Genomic DNA, 10,471 nt, shown 5'->3' with positions numbered 1-10,471 from the left:
AGGTTGGATGAACATCTTGCTGGGGTCGTTTGACCCCAGTACTCTTTCCTGCCATGGCAGGGGGTCAGACTAGATGATCTACTCAGGTCCCTTCCGACCCTAGAAACTATGAAACTATATATATATATACACACACACACACACACATACACTGTAAAAATACACACACACATATATATATACACACACATAAATAAAAGATTATATATATTAAGGCTATATATATAAAAGCAGTTCCCAATCTGTTGTACATGTACCACCAGTGGTATAGAGGCAACCTGTCAGTGGTACACATTAACAGATTTATTATAATTACTTTGTATGACAAAAATTTGCTAGTTGTACTTAAGGTTGACCCGAAAAATTCACTGGTGTTACTTAAGGCTATATCACTGTAAATTAGTGGTGCGCAATCTGCTAGAGTTTGGGAACCACTGCGAACAGATGGAGATGCAGAAGTGGGAGCTGAAGGTGATGCACCCAAAGCTGCTGAGGGAGTTGTCCACTGGCCATTATTTTTGAAAATTCATGGTTGGGAGAAGTCTTGGATTGGAAAAGGGTAAATACAGTGCTCATCTTTAAGAAAGAATCTTTAAGGAAGATCCAGGGAACTATAGATCAGTCACCCTTACCTCAGTCCCTGGAAAAATCATGAAGCAGGTCCATTTTTAAGCATATGGAGGAGAAAAAGGTGATTAGGAAGAATCAGTATGAAGTCACCATGGGCAAGTCATGCCCGACCAACCTGATTGCCTCCTATCAGCGTGGATTTAATTTAAATCAAATCAATTTAAATAATGATTTAAAAATCACTGGTCACTCAGGAAGCCTCAATTTAATCACTGTTTTCTAACAAAAAATGCATTATTGTTGTTGCATATCCTTTATTCATTTAACTTCTTCAAATGCACAGTTAGAGAAAATTAAGGGCTTGACTGTGTGTACACAAATGCAGACAGACAATGGGGCTGAGGGGTGGGTATTCAGGTCTGCTATCTCTCATCTCCATAGACTGCTGTTAACAAGGATGTTATCTCTGGAGACAGCAAACTCTCCCTTTGCCTGAAGAAGGAAGGGCGTTTGTGCCCAAAAGTGTGCAAAGAACAATTTTTGCGATTTAGCTAGTCTAGTAAAAAGAACCTTGTCTGCCTATGATCTCTGAAGACACAAATCCATAGTTCAAGAACAGCTTGATATCTAGTTGATGGCCAGTATAAAGTAGAGTGAGCCAGGGGTCAGTCCTGGGGCCAGTTTTGTTCAATATTTTCATCAAGCATCTGGAAGATGACATAGACCACACTCTCAGCAAGTTTGTAGATAAACTAAACTGGAGTGGGTAGTAGATATCCTGGAGGATAGGGCTAGGATTCAGAGTGACCTAGACAAATTGGAGGATTGGGTCAAAAGAAATCTCATGAGGTTCAACAAGGACAAGTGCTAAGTCCTGCACTTAGGATGGAACAATCCCATACACCAGTACAGGCTGGGTAGCAGCTCTGAACAAAAGGACTTGAGCAGTGTGCCCTTGTTGTCAAGACAGCTAACAGTATACGGGGCTGTATTTGTAGAAGCACTGCCAGTAGATTGAGGAAAGTGATTCTTATTTAGTCTACAGAAGAGAAGACTGAGGGGGGATTTAATAGCAGTCTTAAACTACCTGAAGGAGGGTTCAAAAGAGGATGTAACTAGATTGTTCTCAGTGGCAGCAGGTGACAGGAGGACTAACAGTCTCAAGTTGCAGCACGGGAAGTTTAGGTTAGATACTAGGAATAATTTTTTGACTACGGGGGTAGTAAAACCCTGGACCAGGTTATCCAGAGAGACTGTAGAGTCTTTGTCTTGAAGGTTTGTAAGACCAGGCTTGACAGAGCCCTGGCTGGAATGATCCAGTTGGGCCAGGTCCTGTTTTGAGCAGGGGGTTGAACTAGATGACCTCCCAAGATCCCTTCCAACCCTAATTTTCTATGATATAGTCTTCAATACATATAGTATATATACAAATAGTACATGTATACATACATGCACACTATACTGGTACAGTCTTTTGTATGCATGTGGGTGTATCTTTTTTTAGTGCTTCCAGGTCCTTGGCCTTGGATGTTTATTGGGAAAACAAGCAAGATGGACAGGACAGACTAGATCCGATATCTTTAATCTGAACACGACACCTAGCCTGGCAGCTCCGAGTCCCTGGACCTCCTTTTTCTGAAGACTTCTAAATTCCCGTCACCATCTGGTTTTGTGCAGTTGAAGGAGACAGCGCAGCCTCAGGCCCGAGCAGTCCCCGTTCACGGAGGGGGTCAGGCGGGAAGGACCGCAGCACTGAGGCAGCGACAGACACCCCCAGTCCTGCTCACAGCTCGCCCGCGGGACCCGTGGCCGTTCTGGCCTACCCACGGCGGCCCGAGGCCCCGCCCGCATGGGCCCGCCCCCACAACGGGCGGCGTAGGGACACAGCCGCAGGCCACCCCGGAGGTGAGGAGCAGCCGTCACACCCCGCTTGCCCCCCGCGCCCACACTACACTCACCTGCGCAGCTTGCCGCTGCCGCTACCGCCGCAGCTACCCCTCTCCAGCGCCCCGCGGCCCCTCCCAGCGTGCCCTGCGCTCGGGGCAGGGGTGGTGCGAGGAACGGAACTCGCGGCCGCCTCGGCCAATAGGAACGCGCAGCCGCCTCGCGGCCCCCAACACCGCTGGCGCGAGGGCGGGGCGCGCAGGTCTGGCCGAGTCACGTGACGACCGGTGCCCCCTGACCTTTGTCCCGCCACCGGTCTCATGGAGGCGCCTGAGCCGCCGTCTCAGGCCGCCGAGGAGGACGAGGATTTTGGCTACAGGTTCTTCCCCGAGCGGCACAAGGCGGCGGGGCGCTCCGTCAGCCGGAGCATTTTTCTGGAACATAAGCGCTGCCGCACGCGGCTGCAGCTCGCGCTTGAGACCAGTGAGTGCCGGGCCGGGGCTGCGGGGCGCCTCCGGGCCAAGCGCCGTCTTCTGACTGGGGAGGGAGATCGGAGCGGGGCGCAAGCAACGGCCTCGCAGCTCCTGGAGCCGGCTGTTGCTTCTCCCGGCTGCCCCTGGGGGCGGCCAACCCCTCCCCCCCACATCCTGCGTGAAGCACGGTGGCAGCAGGCGGGTTGGAAGTACCAGCGCACCTCAGACCCAAGCAGTGTTGGCAGGTTTTAAATAAGAAGTTATAGTATTGGAATCTCGAAATGATCGTAGTTACTGAAAAATTACTGTGCGCTGAAAAAATATGCAAATAAGTATGCAAATATGTTGTATTTACTTTGTATTGTTCACTGTAAGTCGCCAGTGAGCGAGTGGGGTCTGGGCCATTGAAGCTGAAGTATTTCTTTATGTCGAGGTGAGCAGTCATGAGAGTGTTGATGGCAAAGCAGAAGGTTGTTAAGACACTCTGAGAGTGATCTTGGTTTTGTATATGTTGCATCAATCCAATCAGCTGCTTCAAAAAGTACTGTACATTTTGAGCACTTTTACTGTTATTTATTATACACTGGTCAGGGGTTGAAATGATCATATAAAACAAGACAGACAGAGTGGGACTAGACTGGGCATCTGAAATTTGACCAGCGTGTAGCTAGGCCTCACCCTCTGCCCCAACCCTGCTTGTTATTCTGAAGACTTAAATTCCCATCGCCACCTTGTTTTTTGAACAATTAAAAAAGATAGTGCGGCCCCAAGGCCGAACACTCCCCAGCCACAGCCTTTATTTTGAATAATTATCATACATCGGGCGATACGGGACCCGAGCCCCACCCTGCCCGCTCCTGTGAAACCTTGAGCAAGGCATAAACTTTCATAAGCCAGAACCGACTTCGGCATGCAAGGAGTCATTTCCTTCTTTGCCACTTGGCTGTGAAGGCTGCAGAGAGGCAGGTAGTTGTGGGAACCTCGTCCCAGTTCAGCAGGGCACCTTTACTGACTGAAACACGGGACTCAGTAACACAGTGATAGCAGCTTAGAGCCGCCATTTGTGTTTGGAGACCCAGGAAGTGGCTTGTGACAAGTGGACATTTCCATTAAAGTGATCATTTCTAAAATGCCATGCTTGGGAAGCTGAATAGTAAATCTGAAGGCTGCCTTATTCAGATTTATCTGTTCAGTGACTGCTTGCATCCTGGTTAAAGCAGGAAAAAAAATCTCTTTACAAAAATGGTTCATACATATTCCTCCTCCCCTTCCTCGTTCTTTCTACAGCTCTATTCTCCCTTCTCCAGATAATAAGGCATACACTGACCTTTCTGCTATTATTAGGGGTATACTTAAATTGCAGTTTCACAGATTTCACAGAAACCACGAAATCTGGGACTGTCCACAAAGTCAGCAACAAAAAATTATGCTGGCTCCCCCGTGGTCAGTGGTCCTCCCTGCTGCTGCAGCCCAGCCTTACAGCCAAGTGGAGGGAAAGGTGTCAGGTGGCTGGGCTGAGTGAAGGGCAGCAGAAAAGATGGCCACCACGCCCTTCCCCTCCCTGGGCCTCTCCTCTAATCTGCGCTGTGGGGCAGGGCTGCATGAAGGGCAAATAGCAGTCAAGATGGCAGCTGCTGTGTCCCCTGCTTACCTCCTGGGCGCCTCTGCCAATCAATAGCAAGGAGCTGGGCTGCCAGGATACGCCCATGGAATAAACTCTTCATGCCAAGACCAAGCCATGAAAATTTCTGTCTCTCACCATGAGTTAAGCAGACCCTAGCTGTTGTGCACCAGCTACACTAAGTTCTGTACAAAATTTGGAAGTAGGTTTTGGCCTTTATGCAAACATTTATCCTCCAACTTATGTCTTAGGTCAGTGGTCAGCAGCATGGGCTGTGAGCCACAATGATCCAGCTCAGGTCAGAGGCAGGAAGAGAGATGCTAGGACCCAGCCACTACTGCTGCTCATCCCTATGGTGGCATATGGACAGTTTCTTCTGCTGAATACTACTGAAGCCCCACATCCACAAACTGGATCAAAAGGCTCCATGGGCCAGATCTGGCCTGTAGGTTGCTTACCTCAACCTTAGATTGAGCAGTGAATGGCTTTTAATACTATGTTATGTCAAACTGCATGATTACAGATGCAAGACAATAAAGGTGATACAAAAGATCTAAAATAGCCTTACTTTTCTAACATGTTATGTATGCAGTGTATAGAGCTTGCTTTTTGCTTTCCTTCCATGAAATAAGCCACAGACAACTTTTGCTTTCCATATAAAATTCTTATCTAGAGAAATTGATTGCATCACTGTTTTTCTAGGTCCATATGCTAAGCTTCTTCTTGATGCTATGAAGCAATCTGGCTGGTAAGTTAACCTCTAACCAATGTTGTCTTGTATACTGACTTATAGTCCTTTTTTAAATCTCACTTCTTGCTTTTTGGCCTTCCAGCACTGCTTTCAAAGAACGGCATTTTGTATGTGAGACCTGTGATAAGCGTGCCGTTGGAGGCTTTGATGCTGCTACCTCACAGGTGGGCACTGAATTTTGTGTTTAAGTGGGACTGTCCAACTTTGAAGCAACCAAGGGCCACACAAGTGCAAGCCATGGGCCCCCTGGCCTGCACATGACATGGGTGTTCTGCCCCCACCTTGCTGTCCATGCTTCAGCCTCACCCTCAGCTCTGGACTCCCCCACTGCACCATGCCACTTAGGCCACAGGCTTTCCCTGCATGACAGGCTGTTCCATCCTACTTCGTGTCACTGAGGGGGTATCAGCCAGGTGGAAGCAAAAGGGCCACAAATTAACCTCTTACACATGACATGTGGCCTATGGGTTGCCAGTTGGAAAGTCCCGTGTCAAAGCATTTGAAAGTCTTAGGACTTTACTATGAAAAAAAAGAAAAAAGAAAATACTGTAATAATCAAAAGCAGATATTGATGATCTAAAGTCCACAAAAGAGAGGTCATTTTAAAATCTGGACAGTGCAACATTTATAGTACGTACAGTTATGTGAACTATAGAGATACTAGCATGGAACAGACTGGAATGGCAACTGCTGAACAAAGATTTTGAACATCCTTAAGGTTCTTGATAAGAGAGATGACTTATTCTGGATCTTTGAGAGATTAGAAGTGGAAATCTAATAGGACTATTTAGCTAGGAGAACAGACACATACATTTTTCAGTGGCAAGTCCTTTAACTTATTTCCTATGTTTACTCTACAGATTGTTTTGTGTCAGAACAATATTCACCGTCAGTCTCTTATGAACCGAGTGGTTACACATGAACTGATTCATGCTTTTGATCACTGTCGTGCCCATGTTAATTGGTTAAGCAATGTGAACCATGTAGCCTGTTCAGAGGTAAGTAAAAAAAAAACATGATATATAGGAGTAGAACTTGAACCATTGGTTTAATGGTTTAATAGCCATTACAATTAACATATTAACAGAAAATGATTTGTGTGCAACAGGGTGGGTTCAATTTAAATCAAATCCATTTAAATCATGATTTAAATCAGTGGTCAGGAAGCCTCAATTTAATCACTTTTCTACAAAAAGTCCGTTGTTGTTATTTGATGTCCTTTATTCATTTAAATTTTTGAAACTTTGCACTTTTAGAGAGAGGTAAGGGCTTGACTGTGTGTACACAAACTTGCAGAGAGACACTAGGACTGATGGATGGGCAAACAGATCTGTCATCTCACATATGTGTACTGCTGTTAGCAAAGATGTTATCTCTGGAGACAACAAACTCTCCCTTTGCCTGAAGAAGGGCATTTGTGCCCGAAAGCTTGTAAAGAACAATTTTTCCAACTATTTAGTTGGTCTAATAAAAGAGATCACATTTACCTAAATTAACCTTGTCTGTATGATCTCTGGAGACACAAATCCACAGTTTGAGAACTGAAACTAAGCAGCACAGAGATACTTAATGGGATCTTCTAGAGCAGAATGAGCACCGCGTCCCATTGGGTAGAGTGGTTTTCTTTAATCTTTACTAATCTATAGAGGATCTTCTGGAAACCCCATAAGATTGGGCTTCTAAATTAGCCCATGGCCTGTTGTGACCTATTTATAAAACTTCTGGAAAAGGTTACATGAATATATTGTCTCAAATAATTTATAATTAGAAGTTATAATCCCTATTCCATGATGATATCTGTGAGCTTTAACAGCTCTTCAATTAAAACCATCTTTACATAAGTTTATTTTTTTTAAAACTTTTGAACAACAACAAAAAACCCCATTAAATAAAAACATCTGATTTAAATTTAAAAATCCAATTTGTGTTTTTTTAAAAAATTGTTGATTTGTATCCATCCTGATGTGTAACCAAGCATACAACCATTTAAACTGAATTCAGTTTAATCCTGTCTTCATTTACTTTCCCATTTCCTTTGGTTTAGTCTATAGACTAGATTCATTCAAAGCACAAGCAATAATGCTTTATTTCAGATTTTACTTGAGATGCCATGCATCTTTCATATTTATCTTCTACTTCTGTTTAATGACAAATTAAGTTTATCAAATACCAGTAGAGTTAAAGAATAAAAATACACAAAGATAATAACGAGGTATTTCTAATGCACTTTTTTCAGCAAGCGTGGACATTTTGCATAATTATCATAGTTAACACAAAATTGCTACTTCCTATAAAAATATATACTTTTTCCCATTCATTTTTAGCACGCCGATCTCTGATTATTGCATTTTATCCATTGCTGGAGAATAGGTACTGCTAAGCCCATTGTTGATTGGAAGATAGTCCCTTGAATAGCCCAGGGAACTGTATAGATAATGAGAGAGAACCAAGCTATTTATTAAATAATTTACTCCGGGATATGAAACTAGAAGTATATAACATAGACTATCTGAATGTCATCTTTGCTGTTTTGCCAAATTGTAACTAGATAGTTCATGTGTCTTTTAACATACTCTCTGTCTTGGATATTTGCAGTACTTTGGACAATCAAAATATAAATACTGCACATAAAATAAGGGATATGAGATTTAAAATAAAATTGATCTTTTGTTTTTCTGGGGATTAGTAACTTGTACTTTTTAATTATTATGTGTCATCATGGGGCTCTCTCTTTAGTTTAACAAATATTTTCCTTTATTCACAGCTATATATATTCATTTTCTTTTAGGAGAGAATCATTTTTTCTGCATGTGGTTTCAAATAATCTAATTTCTTTGCTGTTTCTCAATCTAGCACTTATGCTCAAGCCGGAAAGCTTAAAAATTAGGTATAAGGAAAAAGGAAAAGTCAAGGGCAAGGGAAAAAAATAGTGAGAAGGAGAGAGAGATCAATTCAAGTGTATTTTTCTCTACAGCAGATGTGTTCTTGTTTCTTTGGGTGATACAGCAGGTGGTTCTTTGAATACCTGTTTGCTTTCCCTGCGCTTTCATCAGCCCTCATGCAGATGACAGTAGAAACATTTTGCCAAGTTTTCAGGTTCAACTGTGGGTCCCAAATGCTCTTCAGTATTCTTTCATTTTACATGCAGAAATGTGTAACTTGGCTCTTTGGAACTACAAGGAGATATATCTTCCTGAACAATGTAAAGCAGGAGTTGGCAACTTACAGACCACTGGTCAGATGCAGCCCACAGAACATTGGATACAGCCTGCAGATGTGAGGCTTTGGTGGGGTGTTGCAGAACTCTAGCATTGTTCAATATTCAGGCATGATTCACAAGATTAACTCAGTGATTCCAAGTAGCAGTTCATATTGTTAAAAAAAACCCTGTAACCTGTTGTGATGGTTCTGAGTTCTTTGAAGCAGAATAATTTTCAAGAAATAAATGAAAACTAAAAGCAGGGTTTTCCAAAAGGTGCCTTGAATCTAAAGAGTGGGTGGGGGTGCATTGAGGCTAAAAAAGGTTGAGACCCACTGGTGTACAGAAACGGAATCCTTGTACGCATTTCTCACCATCCATCATGATGGAGGACTTCAACAGAAAAATGTTGGAAACTACTTTAGGATGCTACACTAAATTTGTAACACTGAGTTTTCCATTTATTTTCTTTGCTTTTGTGTTTCCATACTAGGTTCGAGCTGCTAACCTCAGTGGAGATTGCTCACTAGTGAATGAAATAACCAGATTTAAATTTGGATTAAAAGGGCATCATCAGGTAAAGAAACTGCACTGTAAATAGTACTAATTTATATTAAAGATCAGTAATGGTCCAATAGGCTGCCACACCACAGATCAACTTTCAGTGAATGCCCAGCCAAAACATTACCGCTGAAAGCTGTAGATGACTAGCAATCATTTTGAGCCTTTGTATAAATTTATATTAACCTACCACACCCTGAAGCCCAGTCCTCCTGGTTTTACTGTCTCTTCCTGTTCTCTGTCTTCTACTGTGCACTCACTCAATCTCCTAAGTTATCATTTCATCATTTCACCAGTTCTTCATATTTCTCAGCTTTCCCTGGTGTCTCTGTTCAGGGTTCCCTGTATTCAAAATTATGATCATATACTTTATTTTAAAATCTTTGATTTACGAATTGATGAATGCATAGCAGAACGAAAAAAAAAAAGAGACATAGCCACAATAATTGCGTAAATTATTACCAGTAACTTCTTGTTTGTTATTTTGTAATTTGTTCTTGCATTATAATAAAAAGCCCTTATAATTGTTGTTATTCCATTTTTCTCAGACCTGTGTACGAGACAGAGCTGTTCGCTCCATTTTGGCTGTTAGGAATGTCAGCAAAGAAACAGCGGAAAAAGCCGTGGATGAAGTTTTTGACACCTGTTTCAATGATCAGGAACCATTTGGAAGAATACCACACAATAAAAAAGATGCAAAATATGCTTACAAGGATTTTCAGAACAGAGATCAATATTATGCAAATATTTAAAAGACTGCTAATCTCTTGGTTGTAATACTGAAAACAGAACACAGGGAACTTGTGCTGATGGAGGGGGAAAATAAAGTTACTCACAACTTTGTATCATCTCCTTGCCCAAGAGCGAAGTTTCACTGGTGTTTGAGAGATGAGCAGAGCTGAGATTTCCTCATCTAGTTTTTGGTGTTTCAAAAGACTTAACAGGAATTTTTAAACTACACATTTTGGTGCATATGTAAATCTGCTTTGGACCAACCAAGAATTCATTTTCAAAATGTTTGTTTTGTGCCACTGCTGAATAAACTGGTATCTTAAAGCCTTTAGAGCTTTACAGTTTGTACTTGTGCATTTCTTTTCTGAAGTGACTATCCTAAATCAGATTCTTGAATCTATATGTGAACACATAAGACTAAGTCCACAAAAGAACTTAGGTATTTGACATCCAGCATCTAAATGCCACTGAGCAGAGGCATTAGCAAGCTCATTCAGTAGTTGGGAAGCCTTGCCTGCTTAGGCACTCTGCACAGATAAGACAACTAGTACTGCTACAGCAGTGGTAGCAACACCTGCTTGCCTTATGTAGAGAGCCTGGGTGGCAGCAGTAGAGAGAAAGTTTGGCAGGGGAGGAGACTGCAATTCACATCTCTTATCCTTTTGATTTGAAGTAGGGAT

General features: G+C 42.6%; 2 protein-coding genes across 4 annotated transcripts in view; one reads left to right on the top strand and one right to left on the bottom strand.

Moving 5' to 3' along the window:
* The window catches only part of RPAP3 (RNA polymerase II associated protein 3), a 47,056-nt gene extending 44,442 nt beyond the window's left edge, over positions 1-2,614 (bottom strand). Inside the window, exon 1 of one of the 3 annotated variants that reach the window (XM_019543327.1) lies at positions 2,529-2,614. The gene's annotated coding sequence lies outside the window, so the exon portion shown is untranslated. The remainder of the gene's footprint in view (positions 1-2,528) is intronic. The other 2 variants (XM_019543325.1, XM_019543326.1) reach the window with 2 other exon arrangements.
* A 130-nt stretch (positions 2,615-2,744) lies between these two features.
* ATP23 (ATP23 metallopeptidase and ATP synthase assembly factor homolog) lies at positions 2,745-10,122 on the top strand. The gene is made up of 6 exons (XM_019543328.1): positions 2,745-2,937; positions 5,251-5,296; positions 5,382-5,463; positions 6,160-6,297; positions 8,992-9,075; positions 9,608-10,122. The coding sequence occupies exons 1-6, from the start codon at positions 2,775-2,777 to the stop codon at positions 9,809-9,811; spliced, it is 717 nt and encodes a 238-aa protein (XP_019398873.1). The 5' UTR covers positions 2,745-2,774; the 3' UTR covers positions 9,812-10,122.
* Positions 10,123-10,471: the final 349 nt, after the last annotated feature.

The sequence above is a fragment of the Crocodylus porosus genome, unplaced genomic scaffold, assembly GCF_001723895.1.
Source record: "Crocodylus porosus isolate Cpor-Errol unplaced genomic scaffold, CroPor_comp1, whole genome shotgun sequence".
Taxonomy (NCBI): Eukaryota; Metazoa; Chordata; order Crocodylia; family Crocodylidae; genus Crocodylus; species Crocodylus porosus.
Note: the sequence above shows the minus strand (reverse complement) of the source record. Positions and strands in the feature narration are given on the sequence as shown.

What these genes read in the sequence shown, in the direction of transcription:
- ATP23 (XM_019543328.1), top strand. Translation starts at nt 2,775, where the DNA reads ATGGAGGCGCCTGAGCCGCCGTCTCAGGCCGCCGAGGAGGACGAGGAT. An exon ending in GCTATGAAGCAATCTGGCTG is followed by an intron (nt 5,297 to 5,381) that starts GTAAGTTAACCT and finishes TTGGCCTTCCAG; the next exon opens with CACTGCTTTCAAAGAACGGC. An exon ending in TTGATGCTGCTACCTCACAG is followed by an intron (nt 5,464 to 6,159) that starts GTGGGCACTGAA and finishes TTTACTCTACAG; the next exon opens with ATTGTTTTGTGTCAGAACAA.